This window comes from Aythya ferina (genome assembly GCF_964211825.1).
Source record: "Aythya ferina genome assembly, chromosome: 14".
NCBI classification, from domain to species: Eukaryota; Metazoa; Chordata; class Aves; order Anseriformes; family Anatidae; genus Aythya; species Aythya ferina.
In genome coordinates this window covers 235,911-254,023 of record NC_140312.1, presented here as the reverse complement: position 1 = coordinate 254,023, position 18,113 = coordinate 235,911, and the positions used below count along the sequence as shown (strand labels likewise).

General features: G+C 41.8%; 1 protein-coding gene and 1 long non-coding RNA gene across 2 annotated transcripts in view; one reads left to right on the top strand and one right to left on the bottom strand.

The window, feature by feature from the left end:
- Positions 1-558: 558 nt before the first annotated feature.
- On the bottom strand, positions 559-13,840 carry CDC23 (cell division cycle 23). Its single transcript, XM_084535522.1, has 16 exons — positions 13,606-13,840; positions 13,458-13,530; positions 11,657-11,794; positions 11,320-11,362; positions 10,854-10,959; positions 10,636-10,768; positions 8,870-9,047; positions 8,682-8,779; positions 8,367-8,448; positions 7,638-7,791; positions 7,367-7,486; positions 6,406-6,481; positions 6,043-6,104; positions 5,129-5,207; positions 4,915-5,034; positions 559-4,087 (listed from the first exon to the last, which is right to left on the bottom strand). The coding sequence occupies exons 1-16, from the start codon at positions 13,719-13,721 to the stop codon at positions 3,917-3,919; spliced, it is 1,749 nt and encodes a 582-aa protein (XP_084391648.1). The 5' UTR covers positions 13,722-13,840; the 3' UTR covers positions 559-3,916.
- Positions 13,841-13,990: 150 nt separating this feature from the next.
- Positions 13,991-18,113, top strand: part of LOC311444432 — a 37,158-nt gene continuing 33,035 nt past the window's right edge. The window contains exons 1-2 of the long non-coding RNA XR_014697889.1: positions 13,991-14,083; positions 14,300-14,408. This is a non-coding gene — a long non-coding RNA (uncharacterized lncRNA). The remainder of the gene's footprint in view (positions 14,084-14,299; positions 14,409-18,113) is intronic.

The following is an 18,113-nucleotide window of genomic DNA, read 5'->3' as shown; positions in this document are numbered from 1 at the left end:
AGTCCCCTTCTGTCTGTGGGCTTCTTAGGAGGCAAGGCTGCAGTATTGCCCATTCTTGCTGCTCCACAGGCCTGAAACGGAGGTACAGGTGATATGGAAGTGACACCCAGGACTGTCACAGCTGCTCTATCCCCATTCTCTCACTCTGGCTGGAGGTCAGAGACATTGTCTAGTGTACTGTTCTCCTAAGAAATACCAGTGTATCAAGGCAAGCCAAGACTATGGATCTAAACTTCTCCAAGGCAGGAAAGGCAGCCTGGTCTGATGAGCCCACATCCTACCCTCATTTTACAGGGTTGCTCATGCTTTACATCCTAACACTTGAAGCTGAACACCAAGACACAAAATGGCTTGTTTTACAGGGTGATCCCCCAAATGAGGATAAATTGAAGAGATATAGTTAGACCTACTAATAGTATTGCTGATTTCAGTAACAACCTTTCAAGCATGTTAAGCACAGTACTTGAGGAGAGATGAACAGTTCAGTACTATGACTGAACAAGGACAAAAACAATGTAGAAGGAAGATTGTGCAAGTCAGTACTGCAGAACACTCATACCTATTTAGAAACCAGTTTATTTCCAAAATGTAATCCTATGATGCATGACTTTAAGTTGTAGATGTGACTGATGTTAAAAACCAGTATCTCCTTTAGAGATCTATGAATATAGTAACAGAATAAAATGCAAATATTTCCATGCAGATGCTCACAAAGTATCAAGAAATAAACAGTAATAGCTCTACATAATCACGATCATTCCTCAAAAGCATGTAGAGTTTGAAAGTTGCTCTTCAATGCCTCCTGTATTATAATACTTTCCAAGGTAATAATTATTTATGATAAATATAAAGCTTATTTCTTTTACCAGAAGGGAAAGACAGAACTAGCACATTTGTTCTGCTGCATGAGTTGTGTAACATACATTAAACTTGCTGTTTAGGTGGCACAAGAACTGATCATTAATTGTTGCTAGAAACTACTGATTTTCCTTATGTCACCAATGTTTGCAACTTGGACGCTTTAATGCTACGTATTATACTAGAAAACTAGTAGACTGGCTTGGGATTCTAAACATACTGATAGGCCATATTCCAAAACAAGGAAGTCCCATTGAATTTTCAGGCTTAAGACAGTAACCTCTACCTATATGTAGTTTATGCCTTATTTTTAAGGAATCACTCCCACCTTGCACAACTAATGTCATTATCACCAAGGATTTTCATATTTCCAGAACTGGCATAGCATAGCAGACATATCAATCACAACATCTTCACCAAATACAAGTTTCTGAACTTGGCAATAAGTGCCATTATCTCTGTTAGGGATAAGGGAGACAAAATGATGAGCTCAGTTCTTTCCGGGCTGTTTAGTATCCTCACAACCAAACTTAGACATTAATTCCGCAACTCTACAGCACCTTTTGTAAGTAAGTATTTAAAATACATGGATCTGGAAGAAATATCCTCCACATCAAGAGAAACCAAGATTACTAATCTTCCTGGTGTTGAAAGCCTTCTAGAAACTCAGCAAGCATCGTATCAGCTCGGTGCAATCCTAGTATTCAGATCTGGTGTCTGTAAATTAATCCTTATAGGCAGACTCCCACAGTGACAACCAGACAGTGAATTTAATGCAGGACCTTAGTAAGCACCAGAGATTGGACAATCCTCATTAAAAGACAGTCAGTTGAAACTTGTGAAAATTTCCTTGTAAGGAAATCTTCAAACAATTACAAAATACATTGGAGATTGCACTGTTGGATAGCCCTGAGGAAACTGGAGCCTGTTTAGCAAGGAAAAAGAACATTTGCAGATTATTCATAACATATATTCATAGTCAAAAATGTACACAAGTCTCAAGTACTTTTAAAAATACCTCCAGGTCATATCAAGTTTACAAGGTGAAACTGAATAGAACTGAAAGATTCAGTTGAAGTCGTTCAAGGTCATCAATCAAACTGATACCCTGAACTGTTGGTTGTTCTTCACTTCTCAAAGCAACATGACATTCCTCCCATGCAGGTAAAACACAAACACTGTTTTTGAAGGGTACTAACTGTCAATGAGCAAGACAATTCAAGTCAAAGTCAGCAGGGTTATTAACTTCTATCCTTCATTACATTAGTGAAAGTGTGAACAAACCACATACACATGTAAGGATATCTGTGTAACAGCTACTGAGTGTAAAAGACAGGACAATAAACATGAAATGCAGCAAAAGAAGCACACGTATTTAAAAGCCTCCTGACAGATAACCATGGTTAGCGCTCTAAGACATAGGTTGACTGGCCATTAAAGGAACCACCAAAGCGTAACTCTGAAGAGATTCAATCAGGAGTTTTGTAACCAGTAAGACTGGTTTCAGTTATCAGGAAGGGTCTCACAGGCAAGAGCAAATTTATGTTAAGATGTCTGAAGGGGATTGCAGGACCACATGAAATGTATCATAGAATGTCTAAGGGAACAACCACAGATCAAGTGAGGGGGATGAAGATAGGCCAGGAAGCAACAAGTATGGGAAAATGGGAGTAACTGTGTTGGGAATGGGGAGAAGAAGCTAACAACTGCAAGCAAGCAGGCTGCTGATCAGTAAGCTTTGTCTAACTGAGCCTTGCATCCCATCACCACAGTGTTCTACACTTACTAAACCCTAGGGCAACCTGTCTTCTGCACTGGATGCATTTGTGTGCATGTGTGTGCAATAATTCCAATAGCAATCTCAAGTGGGACTAGCTGGCAAGTTGGAGAAAAACAGAATCTGTAGAGATCCTAGTTCCAGGGTTGAGACGGAACAAAAGCTTAAAGGTCTAGATATGGATACTGAAGACACCTAAGGTCTTGGCCAGGGACTGAAGAGAACAGAGAATGTGCATGAGACACTGAAAGCAAATATGTATGTTCCACTAGTAAATTGATAAACCAGCAAGTAGGAAGAGGATCGGGCCATTTCTATGGTTTGTGACTTAAGCAAGTGCATCTCTAAAGGCACTATCCTCTTATTGGCTTTAAACCATTCGTTTACGGTCATATCTGTACTACATGGGCATATGCATACATCTTTGATAATCACTTAGCCTTACCATTGGCTGGGTGCATGAAGAGGGACAAGCATTACCCTGGTATTCAGCAGACTTGGAAGAAAGGAACCCCCCACATCACATCATCCGCCACATTTGGCAGTCCTAAAATGATGGTTCATCCAATTTAATTTGCTACAGTACCCATCAAAGCTACATCACAAAATAGCCCAACGACAGTAGCTGAATCGTTTTTTTTTTTTTTTTTTTTTAATTGTGCTATCCCACTGGCTATCTTTTCAAAGTCAAAATATCTGTCAAAAATCACAGATAGAACAAACAGCTGTCACTTGTGGCTACTTGAGATTCCTGACACTTCAGTCCTTTAACATAGAAATGCCAACTATATCTAAGTGCCTCATAACACTTTAGTGGAACTTCTGTGTAGTTTGAGACAGGCAAAAGTTCTTAAGCAGCCAGGCAGGTAACAGTTTCTGATGTATGCAGCAACAATACCACTAAGAGGTCATCCAAAGAAGTTCAGTAAAGACCAGAGTTAACAGGGTGCAGTCAAACTTCTAATACATTTTAACTCAAGCAGACAATTTCTTCCCAGTCCCTCAGTTAGTAGTCCAGTATATTAGAACACATCTGCCCACTGACTGGAATGACTTTGTGAGAAGTACGGCAGATGCTCACATCTCAGCATAGGCACTTTCACGTAGGCTGCATCTTTGCCTGTTTGGACGCATCTTTCTTCAGCTGTGGACTCTGGTAACTCCTAACCCTTCACGTGAAGGCAACGTTGAATGTAAAAATTTCACCGGAAAGAATTGTGTGGTTGCAAACCCCATCTGCAACATCACATTCAATGCACAAGTTAGAGGTATCAGCATTGTTCAAGGTGTAACAGAAGACAGATTGAGTGGGGAGACACGACGTGTGGGAGTGCTATTAGCTGACAATGATGCAGGGAGGAAAAAGGGAGCAGCAATTTCTGTGGATGAGGTCTCTCCTTGGTTGCGAAGCTGTAAGATTTGTCGCAGAAGGGCCTTTCCTTCTTCTCTAGTCTGGAAAATAATTTGTAAAAAACAAAACAACACATCTATGTATGGATTTTCTCTGGGTCAAACTCAGTATGTAAGCAACCTAAGTTATACCAATTTATCGCTCAGTAAGACTGTCACTCTGAAAAATATAAAAAAGTGTCCTCGGTTCTTTTTCTGCTACTTATCAAGAACAATAATGTGCTACTTTTTTTTTTTTAAATAATCTTTTTACTCATCTGATTTGCATGTTACTTGTGACAGTGGTACCATCAACAACTGCTACTGTCTACATAATCCATCAAAAAGTAGAAAGGAGAAGATACAAATAAGCTGAATTCAGGTTCTTCGTTCCAGACAGCTTTATTAAAGATAGGACACACACCCTGTCTTGTGGCTGTTAGCTACTAGTCTGAAATAAAAATCCAAAATTGCCCCCTTACAAGCTACAGAAAAGCTCAGAACATGCAGTCATATATAGAACTCAAGTGCTGTTGTAACCTCTGTACTGTCTACACATACAAGAAGAAAAAACAAGTAACTTTTAACCACTTCCCACCATCAAGATTTTCAGCAGTCTTCAGACTGCAGTCTCAAATTCTTATACTTAGTCAACACAAACCAACGATACTTGATTCGAGTTTACTATCTATACTATATTCCCTGACTTTAGTTAATCACAAGCAGCAGTAGTAATCAGGTACACAAAAACATTCAGAATGAGACTGTTCACATGCATGACAGACAGTCCTCATTCCTTCAACAAGTGATTTGTCTACTCATACCTACAAGTATAGCCAAGATTAACGTTAGAGATCCCTCAAGACACCAGAGATTGTGCAACTACTCACATCATTGAATGCACAGCATTTCTGAGCACAAGCTGAGGCTTCATCCCAGAGCTTACACTTGAAGTAGTATTGGGCAAGGTAACGGAAGGCAGTGCTGACCTCCAGGTGCTCCACTATCTCCTACAGAAAGGGAGGAAAAACCACCTTTGAGTATCTTCCAAGGTAGCTGTACATCACGTTTACATTTCCTTTTGTTCCCAAGATACCATCTTACCCCACAGGAATAGATATCCTGAATGTATTTGATATAGCACTGAGCAGCCTGTTCAGATTCATTCAGCTGTTCATGCAGCCTAGAAAAGGAGAAAAAATGGGCCACTGGAACAACACTGCATTGCCAAAGACCTTCTTGGTCAATGAGAATGTATCTACTAAGCCTGACCAGAACTAGAGCTAGGTCTTTTCCTTAAGAATTTGCAAGCCATGCATCATGTACTATCCCGCATTGAAAGAAGTGATCTAGCCTGAGAACAGTCACATTATCAGGAAGGAAACCAGTCAGGTAACAACTGATAGAAGCACTGCAGATACAACCAAAGCAGGGAATAAGATAGGAAAAGTCTTTTATAACTGGCTATTTCTTCCAGTGCTCCTTCTTCCCCCCTACATCCCAAAAATCTTTGTACAGTAGCTTCACCTCTCACCTGCCTGTTTCTTTCCCCTTCACTTTTCCCCCACCAAAAAATGATGCTAACATCAGTGTTCACATTTATTTCACATTAGACACTTCTCTAATGTCACATCCATATATTAGGAAGAAAATGGGGTAAAAATCGATCTACAATTTTTTATAGCATCTAGGACCACAAATTGCTTGGATTAGTTTAAGTTTCACTGCAAGACGTACAATTACTAGTACTAAAATCACCCTAGGATTTGGAAATCCCTTGCAACCCCTATTATCCCGTCATTTCCTCTGTAGCTGTTCTGAGGGAAAATTAAAGCTAAAGTTGGACACCAGAGAGTGTGCACTTGCTGTAAACCTTCTAAAGATAGTAGTTATTATGCATCTTCAAAAATAATAGTACCTAATGGCAATTCCACTTGTTTTCAATTATCACTAGATATAAAAGTGCTTTAGTTGCATTTAACAACGTTTTTGACAGTTCAGTACTAATACATACTCACTTTGCTAGTTTCACCAATGCCATTTTCTCCACATCTCCCACAGCGTAAGCTCTCCAATAGCACTGTCAAAGAACAGTCAGTCAAGCACACAAGAAAAATGACTCAGGCAAGCAACTTAGAAACAGAAAATTGCACGGCTTTAAAGCAAAAGGACACATATCAGATAAACATCTCTCTTTAACAGCTATTCTAGTTACATCACAGCAGAACTTTGCCTGTTTTAAACTGCAACAGAAAGGGTTTCCATAACCTAACATGCTGCATGCATTTCTGGTAGCTCTAGCCACACAATTTTATTCCATCTCTACCTAGTGTCGAGGGGGACATCCTAATGTTTTACTCCACATGCCAGTCATCACTTACCTTTTTAGCTTCCACCAACTGATTAAGTTTCTCATAGCATTCTCCTAGAGCAACCAGCATACGGGAATCATTAGGTCTGAAAAAAAAAAAAAAAAAAAAAAAAAAAAAAAAAAAAAAAAAAGTAAATGTAGTTTAATGGACAGTCAGCTGATTTCTCAAGGGGCTGCGGGGAGAGAACCTATATCTGCCAGTGTTCTTCGTCTTCTCTTACATAAAATTTCACTTACATTCCTCAGGCATTGGAATAGTGAAGTAGTCTTGGCACCAAACCTTCCAGAATTCAAGAAGCATTTGGACAACATTCTCAGATATATGTTTTGATTTTGGGGTGGTCCTGTGAGGATCCAGAAGTTGGACTTGGTGAATCTTGTGGGTGCCTTTCAACTTGGGATATTCTATGATTGCACCTCAAGTATGTTGTTCAGCTTTGAGCCCCTGCAGGAAAGACACTGCAGCCCTGGAGCATGTCCAGAGAAAGGCTAAGAAGCTGGTGTAGGGTCTGGAACACAAGTCCTGTAATGAGCAGCTGAGGGAATTGGGGTTGTTTGGCCTGGAGAAGAGGAGGCTCAGAGGAGACCTTATTGCTCTCTACAGCTACCTGAAAAGAAGTTGTGGGGAGCTGGGGATCAGTCCCTTCTCGCAGACAACTAGCAACAGGACAAGAGGGAATGGCCTCAAGTTTCGCCAGATGATGGAACGATTGGACAAGATGATCTTGGAAGTCTTTACCAACCTTAATGGTTCTATGATTCCTGACCAGTGTTCCTCAGGATATAAGTGACAAAGCCGCTAACAGCTAATGAATACAACTAGAAGAATTTGTAATAGAGAGACTGCACAAATCACATGGCATTGATGCTCTTCCCCCTTCCCCAATTCAGTTCCTGTATGCAAATTCCTCAGCTAGTAGCCACCAGGTCTGGGTGAACACCAATAGACATGGCTATGTTTTCAACTCTACCTGAGCTGGTGGGCCCGTCGGTAGTAATAGAGACAGTAAAATGGCATTTTGAGGATTTCGTAGGTTTGCCCCAAGCCATACCAGGCTCTGTAATCCCTTTTATTCACCTCTATGGCATGTCTGTCAAAGAAAAGGAGACAAATTAGTCAGAAAGCATTTATAATCAGAAACATGACAGAGTTAAGCAAAAGACAACAAAAAAAAAAGAGATCTAATCCAACTCAAATGTGTGCAAACTCAAACACTGTTTTGTATGGCACATGAGTGATACCTATAAGCCTGGATAGCTGCAGATGTGTTCTTCATTTCCATGTATTCATGTCCCATAAGTGTCCAAGCTCCCAGATAACGAGGATTCAGTTTCAAAGCCCTCTGGAAATAGAGTGCTGCTTTTTCATGCTGGCTACGTAAGCTATAGTAATTTCCTAAAGCAAAAATCACAGTATTTAAATAAATAGGAAAAAAAACAGCAGAGAAGTAAAAAAAAAAATAGATGGAAGAAGTATTATCTATTACCTCCTAACTCATATTCTAAGAAGAGACATATTAAAGGTCTCTGACTCAACCCTCAAGAGACCTAATGGCAGTCTGTTCTCCAGTGTTCTGATCAAATGCTTCTCCGGTTGTACCAATCAGTTAAGATCTCATCTATCTGTGTTGAAACTTACGTCATGATCTAATAAGCAGATTTCCTAGACCTGACACACAATTGTTTCTGTTGTAGTTTCAGGACTATAAATAAAGGCATTATCAGCTACATAGACCTTCATAATGTTTTCTTCAACTACTTTTTGCACTGATAGTATTACAGCAGTTCTTTCAGAGAGAAATGAGACAAAGGGGTACCCTCATTCTGTACACTTATTAGGCTGCCTGAAATTACATTCAACAAATGTTTTTGATGGCCCTGCTGGTTGATCATCTTCACAAGTGTTAATAAGATTTTCTCCTACAGTCTGCAGACAGCATAGTAAGAACATGTAAAAGGGCTGGCTCTCACCAATTACACAGCAGGTCTCAACACGATACTTGTCTATCTCACAGAGATTGTGAGCCAGGTAGCTCAACTCAGGCTTCATGCTCTAGTGAAACAAAGTGAACGTGATGAGGAAAGGATCATGTTACAGATTCAGACAATGAAAACCTAAGCAGTTGACAATGCACAGATCATATTATTTCAAGGAGTTGTGGAGCAGAAAACAGAAGCTGAGTGCTTATATTCAGAGAAGCTAGATAACAGCAGCTGCTTCACCAGTGTTTAACTTACCTCTGATAAAAAGCCTCATGATGGACATGGAATAGAAAGGGTGCTTACCCTGACATACAGCAAGTTGGAGAAAGTGTCCATGTTTTCTATCCTGTAAGGATCTTGTTTCCTTAGCTCATTAAAGATGGATAAAGCTTTGTCAATATCTGAAGGAAGAACAGCAGATGTGAGAACAACTACAGATGCCATGCTTGTGTTAAGATGCTCATTCTTCTGTGTTATTAAATACCACTGACCTCGGATATTGTGGTAGGCAACTGCAATCTGAGAGATGATGTAGGTGCTTTTGGAAAATCCTGCATCAATGAGACTCTGATACTTCTGCAGAGCCTCCTCTATCAGCTGCAGCTCTGTATAAATGTGTGCAAGAAAGAATTCTTTCATCCATGTATCTGGCAGGGACAGGAACTTCAACTAGCAAGAAACAAAGAAGAGGAGGAAGAGATGATAATCAGTAGTATTCTAAGAGCCACCTGTGGCAAAGAACCCATTATCTTCCCTCCCATGATTTAGTAGGCAGTCTTGAGGTAGGAGAGTTTCCTGTAATCGTGCTTTCTAAGGCCATAACACCAGCTATGAAAGAGCTTTGGTTAGGACCAAAAATTAATATCAGCTTTGTCCACAGGAAAGGCTAAATAATGCCTTTAAATTAAGAATATTAGAACAAGAAAGGAGCATTAAGACATCCATTCTAAAAAGCAGTAAAATATGGACCATGTAATTCCATTTAGTCACTCCCAATCTATTCTATGATGATTGAAATCAGAACTGAAGCCTTTGCTTTGCCCAATCAGTGAAGAAACAACTGTCTTCAAATCTGGCTTCTGCTTTGGTTACTGGCTTTATTTCTACTTTAAATTCAAGAGTCCTTCAAAAGACTGTACCTTCTTCCCATGTTTGAACATCAATATTAAATTGTTTTGTTGTTTTTTTTTTTTTTTTAAATGAGCTAAATGAACAGAACTCTAAATAATCTCACCAAAAATGTATTTCCTGTTCTTCAAAGATCAGTAAGACTCTTCTGTGCCACCTCTCCTTTTTAAAATATGCCATCAGCCAGAATTGACTGAAGAATTACAAGAGTGGTCTCATAAATCCCATGCATAAAGACAAAATAATCAAAGTTCAGTTCATCTCATACATGTGGCTCTATATTCAATGAAGGGAATACCTTTTAGTCTGAATCAGATTGGCACTTCAGAAGCAAATCTCTCAGTCACCCCCATAAGCACGCTTTATTTCACATCACGAACCTCTATCAGAGTATGCAATCTAGATTCTCTTAGGATAAAGCTAAACTCAAGAGACACACTCCCATTACTAATAGATGTCTAAGCCACAAAAACAGACAACAGCATGTTAAAAGTAATCTCTCCAAGTCATATCCAGTGCAAACAATGGGTCTTCTAAGTCAATTATTTCCAATTACAGATTCAAGACTACTATACTTTACTTGGTAATAGTGAAGGAACAGACTTATTAAAGGCTTACTTGGATGAATGACTGCTTACCAAACCATTTGTATCATTGCAAATAATTTGCATAGTAGTATGTGACAGAAAAAGCACAAACTTTCAGTCATTTGAAAACACTACAAGCAGTGGTTCTACATATAATACCAAGTCACCAAAAGTGCTCAGTAACTGCAGTACTAGATCCAGACAAAAAAGTACCTTAGGAGGATCTGTTTTGTGACACAAAGCAATAATCCAGTGGACAACTATTTCAGAATGTGTGAATCAGCCATTTCTTACACCACCTTGTGTGTGAATGTGAACGAAATAATCCTGCCTGTATAAAGATTCGCAGGCAACAGTATAGCAAGCAATTGAAGAAAAAGACTTTAACAATATAATTTATGATCTTGGGTTGCCTTCTCGGACACAGCCGCACAGAATAAAGTAGTGGGAAACACCAATCTTTCAGCAACTGAATCATTGGTTACTAAATCAGGTTACAGTCCAGAAATTGTTACCACAACTTGTTATTTCCCAACATTTACCATCTCTTTATCTGTAATCAAGTTGCAAAGTTCCAGCCAGGCACCCCAGTGCAAAGGTAAGACATGAGCAGCTTCAACGAAAACATCTATTGCTTCTTTAACCAGGTCCAGCTTCCGCAACACAACACCATACCTGTGAATCAAGTTAATCAGTCATAAAACCCTGCAGATCCACATAAACATACAGAAACACATTAGAAATACTTGTAGACACATACAGGTAAAGGCCAAACCCATCCAGTTCCCGTGCTTTGTGCTTCTTGCTGAGCTCAACTCTCAGTTCTCGTAGAGCTTCATTTTTCACCTGTCCTTTTTCCAGTGGTCCTGCATGAAGAGCAAGTCAAACAGCAAGCTTTTGTTCAAGTCTTTCCACATTAACTATGAACTCTAGAGTATATTTAGAATCATCACTGACATGACCAGAAAACTTCCCAGCATGTCACTATTGTTTTTTGTTTTAAAAATAAAATCACTTAGTCCAATGATCTGCTTTAACAGAAGAACTGAAAGATGAAAATCTTTAACCTGTCTTAAGCCAACAAAGAGAATGAAAGCAAATTATGTTACAGCCCGCTATTACCCAAAAATCAAGGGAAAAGTTATGAAACCAAAATGATTTAAATGAAGATGCATTATTGCAAGATTCATTATATTAACTTGCATTTCTTGACACCAGAGCCTTACCCAAACTATCCACTGTCTCATCATCCTTCTTCTTTTCTCCTGACTGTGGAAAACAGAGGAAAACCGAGATTATTTTACAACAGCATATCCCTTACGTTTGCTGCAGTTCTGGTAGCAGCACGTGAACTGAATTTTCATGAACGTCACAGACAGTTCCAACAAGAACCCTCCCCATTCTCCTCTTCCCCACCCCCACTATATATATGTAAGTTCGGATTTTTAGGCGAACATATGAAACAGTATAGACAAAGAAATAAGGTTTGGCAAATTCCACATGGGGGAAGGAAAGGAAGCAGAGGAGTTCAGTGCTTAAAGGCAATTTTTCTTTCTGTCTTACCAGGTATCTAGAATACATATACAAGAAGTAAGCTTTCTGACTCTTGCAGCCCCGAAGAAAATACGCAGCCCTATCATATTCCTTTAGATCAAAGTAGGACTTGGCTAATGTATAGGCATCCAGATCACGAGCATCCTCCTGCAGGAACACAGAAGAGTTCAAGACCTTAGAAGCTCTGCCATGCTTTATGAAAATCACTTAGTTACAAGCGTATAAATGAAACTGCCCTGAAAGCTAAACAAAAACAAAACAAAAAACACTAGTTTTGTTCATTCTCAAAGGATGAGTTAAGTACCATCCAAAAAGTCTCTCTACTCCCTCATATGATTGGATTCCTAGTTATGACATAATGAATACAGACTGGTTAGAAACATCTAAAGTAAACAGAGTGGTTCTAGGAAATACACAGTGGCAAGTTGACAGACATCAAGAATTTGCTGTTCAACAAGTATGAACAACTAAAAAAAACTACTCAGGAATTCTACATCGGACAGTATTAACATGACAATTTAAATGCAAAGATTTCCTTGGAACCTATGCCTTGAACAATTTCTTGGCAGAAAAGGTTCCGGGAGTTCTGGTACACACCAAGCTGAACATGAGCCAGCAACGTGCCTTTGCCACAAAGAAGGCTAACAGTGTCCTGGGCTGCATTAGGCAAAGTATTGCCAGCAGGTTGAGAAAGGCAATCCTTCCCCTCTACTCAGCACCAGTGAGGCTACTCCTGGAGAACCATGTTTGGTTCCAGGCTCCTGAATGCAGGAGAGACATAGACATACCGGAGAGAGTTCAATGAAGGATCATGAACATGAAGTGACCAGAACATCTCTAATATGAGGAAAAGCTGAGAGAGCTGGGACTGTTTATCCTGGAGGAGAGAAGGCTCAGGGGGATCTCACCAATGTACCTGAATAGAAGGTACAAAGAAGAACGAGCCAGGCCCTTCTCAGCGCTGCCCAGTGACAGGACAGGAAGCAACGGGCACAAACTGAAACACAGAAGGCTCTGTCTGAGCAACAGGAAGCTCTTCTGTACTGTGTGGGTGATAGAGCACTGGCACAGTTTGCCCAGAGAAGCTGCATTGTCTCCCTCCTTGGAGATACTAAAAAATGCTTCAGTGTGGTCCTGGACAACCTGCTCCAAGTGGCCTTGCTGGAGCAGGGTGGGGTGGGACCAGATGGACCCAGTGGTCACTCCCAACCTAGAACATCCTGTGAAATGCATTTATGACGTGTTACACTGCAGTAACTTAACCCAGCAGGATTATACCTACGAGTTGTACAGGACCACTGTGGAGGCGGGGATGATACAACTTACTTCTCCTGTGTCTTAAGGAGGACGAGTTTACTGGCATAAAATAATTTGTATTACAACAATTTAGTGAAGGTGAAAAAGTCAAAATTAAGTGGCATGATTCCCAGTTTTGCTTACAGAGTCTCTCACTTAGCACAGGGCAAAGTGGGAAAAGGAACGCGCTCGCCTGCAAGGCCTACTCGGGCTCGGCCACCGCAAAAAAAGGAAGGTGGACGGGACCTGCACAGCGCCGCACAAGGATCGGCACTCAGCACTACCTCGTGCACAACGGCTTAAAAAAATAAATAAAGCTCTATCGCATTTTTCCTTAACGGCTTTAGACGGGGCTAAAGACGAGCTTCCCCGCCGCGGGAAGGGCCGCAGGGGCCGCTCCCGCTCCCGCGGACACGGCGGGCCCGGGGCCGCCCCGCGCGCTGCGGGCGCCGCAGCCCGGTCGCCAGCCCGGTGCCGCGGCCCGCCGGGCCTCCCCCCCCGCCCCGGCGCGTACCTCCGTGAGCGCAGGCGGCGGCGGCAGCTCGCTCAGCGGCAGCGGCTCCAGGGCGAAGGCCAGCTCGGAGGCCCTGCGTGGAGACAGCCGTTAGCGCGCGGACAGCCGCCGGCGCGGGGCCCGCCCTCCCGCCCGGCGCGGCGCTCACCACTTGCCGCTGTGCTGCAGGCCGCGCTCGCGGCTGCGCTCGGCCACGCTCAGCAGCTGCTTCTTGATCTCCCGCAGGTCCGAGAAGTCGGCGCCGCACAGCCCCGCCGCCGCCATCCCGCCGGCGCGCGTCCCCGCCAATCGCAGCCCCGCGCACTCCGCGTGCCTCCGCTCCGCAGGCGCCGCTTGGCCACTGGACGGGCTCGGGGAGCCTCGCTCCCAATCCGAGGCGGCTCGCCGAAGCCTCGGCGTCTGACTGGGCAGCTCCCGGCGGCGCCCCGCCCCGCCCCGCCCCGCCCCGCCCCGCCCGCGGGCGCCGCCCTGCGGCCTGGCGGCGCTGTGCCGCGCTGCGCCCCCCGGCGGCTCGAGGGGGCGGCGCCCCGGGGGCTCCCGTGCGCACTGCTGCGGCCGCAGGCGGGCCCGTTGCTGGGAAGTACCCGCAAAAGCAGGTGCTTTCCAAAGGCTAGGCAAATGGAAGGGTTCAAAATGCCCCTCTACCTTCTGGAGGTGTGGGGTTGCGTATCTCAGCGTCATCCTTCTTTCCCTGTTTTCTGAGTTGTTGTTTTGTTTTGTTTTGTTTTGTTTTTTAAATTAAGTAGTTTACACCTGACTTTTGCATACTGACAGAACATTGATAAATGTTTGGGGTTTGTCCCTTTCGTCTAAGGTAGATTAATACTATCTTACTTTAACAGATACCTGTATTGCGACACATTGGCTCATGTCTTTTGAAGCTACAGAGTGAGGAGAAACAAGGATGAGAGAAAACTAGAAGAAAGCCCATTCAGAGAAGTCTGAGGAAGGGTTAGTACAGTAAGAAGACTTCTTGCATGGTCTTACTGAACTTAGCTGCAACTGAAAGTTTCATTCACTTCTGACTCAATGTTTCACATATTTTGAATTTTCCCACTTTATATAATTAAAATTTAGCTGTTTTGGGTCTTAGACTGTTGGTGGCTCTTGTAGGATGAAAGCCAGGGACAAAAGACCAGTCATGATTTTGATACTGTCTCTCACGGTATCCTTCTGGACAAAATATCCAGCATACAGCTAGACAAATACATTATACAATGGCTGAACAATCAGCTGGCAGATGGGGCTCAAAGGGTTGTACTAAATGGGGTTACATCAGGCTGGCAACCAGTGCCTAGTGGGGCTCCACAGGGCTCAATTTTAGGCCCAGTTCTCTTGAACGTTTTCATAAATGATGTGAATGCAGGAGTCAAGTGCATACTAAGTAAGTTGGCAGATGACACTAAATTAGGAGGAGCTATTGACTCCCTTGAGGGATGAGGGGCCTTGCTGAGAGATCTTGTCAAATTAGAGGGCTGGGCAATCACCAACCTCATGAAGTTTAACAAGACCAAGCACCAGATTCTTCTCCTAGGATGGGGCAACTATGGATATGCATACTGACTGGGGGACAGGCAGCTGGAGAGCAGCCCCACGATAAGGGATCATTGGGCGCTGGTTGATGGCAGGTCGAGTATGAGCCAACAGTGTGTCCTGGCAGCCAGAACGGCCAACCATACCCTGGGATGCATCAGGCATGGTGTTGCTAACCAGTCCAGGGAAGGGATTGCCCCGCTCTGCTGTGCGCTGGTGCGGCCTCACCTCGAGTACTGTGTGCAGATTTGAGCTATTAGAGAGTGTCCAAAGGTGGGCAACAAATATGATGAAGGGCAGGACATATGAGGAGCAGCTGAATCCCTTGATTTGTTCAAGCTAGAGAGGAGGAGATTGAGGGGAGACAACATGGCAACCTACAGCTTCCTCAAGAGGGGAGCAGAGGGGCAGGTGGAGATCTCTTCTCTGTAGTGACAGTGACAGGCCCAAAGTGATCAGCATGGAGCTGTGATAGGGGAGGTTCAGGCCGGGTGGCATTAAGAAAAGGTTCTTCACTGAGAGGGTGGTCAGGCACTGGAACAAGTTCCCCAGGGAAGTGATAACTGCACCAAGCCTGCAGAGTTCAAGAAGCATTTGGACAACGCTTTCAGACTTATGGCTTGTAACTTGAAAACAAGTTGAATCAGTTCTAATACTGGTATCTCGGGGCTGTACTTTTAACACATTTTTTTCCTATTCACTTCAGCCTCTTCAATTTCCCACTGCATTTCTGTTACAATGCTTTGGGGACTTCACTGATATTATGCTAGAATGTAGTTTGGCTCTGTATCTTTTCTATGGTGTTTAATTCAATTTCTGTATTTGGTTCAATTTCAATTTCTGTTTTTGGTTTCAGTTTGGTTTTTGATTCAATTTCTGTATCTGGTTCAAATACAGAAATTTAAGGACTTATTTTAGGATCATTGTACCCAACTGCTTTTTAAGCATTTATAGAAAGGTGGTAATACTTCTTTTGTGTTCATTCCAGTATCAGAGTGTCAGTGATGACCCTTTTAAGAGAGTAATTAAGAATTAGTAATGTTAAAATTCTTTTCTATGTAGTTTGAAGCTTATATTTTTTATTCTTTCTCTTAATGATTGTGAAGGCACATTATTCTCAGTATCATGAAAATATCCTTCACAATTGCTTCTTTTATTACAAAAGTGACTTGAATGAGAGGACACTGTGTTTGAATTGGCCTCAAGGTCACTGGTAATAAAAGGAGTATAATTGATTAGTATGATGTCACCATACTTGATTCATTATTATCATAGTGAAAGATTTTTGTTGTGAGCCACTGAATGTTTGTATTTCTGATTGCACTTAATCCAGTTTGAATTCTAAGGCCACCACCTGTTTTCAGTTTGGTGACAATTACTACAACAGTTTCTAGGTTGTAACTCTATGTTGGTCTGGATCCATTTGTTCTGGAGCAGCCTGCTGAAATGACGGTTGTTCTGCAGAGGTTTACAGAAATAGGCATAGCTCACATTATTGTTAAAGTGAGCAGTGACGAGTTATTTATGGTCTTTCAAATAAACAAAGCAAATTAATCCATTGTTTAAGGTCTGAATTAATATTGCATTTATTTCTCTTTTGATTATAGCCAAACATATTGCAAGTTCAGTTGTAGCTTTGACAGAAAATACTCTGCCAGCCCAGATGTCCAAGATACAAATAAAAAGTTCTTTGTTATTCTTCTTGTTACAAAGATGCCTAATCAACACACAAAATGCCTATGACTCATTTCTTGTTCCTCTTCTCCTTGCCCTGCTCCAAAACACAGATGAAAAGAGACTCCTATTTTTTATCTAAAAATGAATTTTCGTTGTCCTTACAGTCTCTCTTGTGTTCTCTATATTTGGGGATTAGAGTGGTTAGAGTGGTTAGAGTGAATTGTTCTGTACTCTCAGATTTTGTATTTGATATTTATTTGTTAATTACACTGCTTTAATTTAAGGCTGTTCAGGTTTTACAAGAATCCAGTGAGTGATTTTCAGTGAGGTCTGTGAAGTAATTTTATCAAAGTCTGTTTATCTTCACTTCAGCCTTGGTCACGCTGGGTATTGTGTGTTGTTTTCCTGGGTGGAAATTGTGACAATAGCTGCAAGTGCTCTGTGAGATTTAAGTAAGAAATATGAAACCTTCTGCAAAAAATGTATGAGGTGCTACTCATTTGGATGCTTGCTGAAATTTATGAAAAATATCCTTTGTGTCAGCATCTGGATGTGTGCCACTTGGGCAGCTATGCTCTAGCTGTTCATATGGTTGCATTTCTAGAAGAGCTGTAGGTCTGACAAGTATGACATACTGAGCTGTTTAATAAGAAAACGGTTTTCTTTTTGGTACCCAATCCGATCGACTTGGCTGTGAATGGCTGTTACTGCAGCAGTTAGCAGCAGCTGAAATTGTGATTCTGGCCGTTAAACAGAAGGTGGCGCTCTGGGCTCTTCCTTGAAGCAACATGAAAAGGGTGAGAGGGTACTTACGGTGGCTAAGAGTTCAGTAATTCAATTTCTCAAGACTTGCTTCATAATGAGAAGGCATAATTCTTCCAGTCATTCCATTGTGTAATAGATGCGTCTATTAAGTGACACCCAGGGCTGGCTTTTAGAGCAGGAGACTAATTAAATACGCTGTGCATGAAACTGATAATATCTCAGAGAGACACAGATTGACTTGGCTGTACTAACTGGGTGCTGCTGAAAGAGCAGCAGTTTGTTCGCTATGTCATTGCACACCTACATGCATGAGCTGGTCTCTGGTCCCTCACAGAAACGTGGTAACAAAAATATACCCATCATACAAATGGAGAGTGCAGATACTCTTATATTAAGAGGATTAATATTTTCAAGGAGAAAAATCTTGAAAAGTACAACTCTTCTCCAACAAAATCCAGTGTAATGCTGAAGTGTCTTACCAATACAGGGAATTTCATTCGTTGGCAGACATTTCAGCCAGTTAGAAAATCCTGACTTATTCATTATCTGTTGAAAGATAATGAATAAGTCAGGAAACTGACTTCAGTCAGTTTCTTCATTATAAGTCTATCAAACAGTGCTTTTAAAAATATTTTAAATCAACAATGATTACAGGTTGTTTTATAATTTTACACTAGAAAC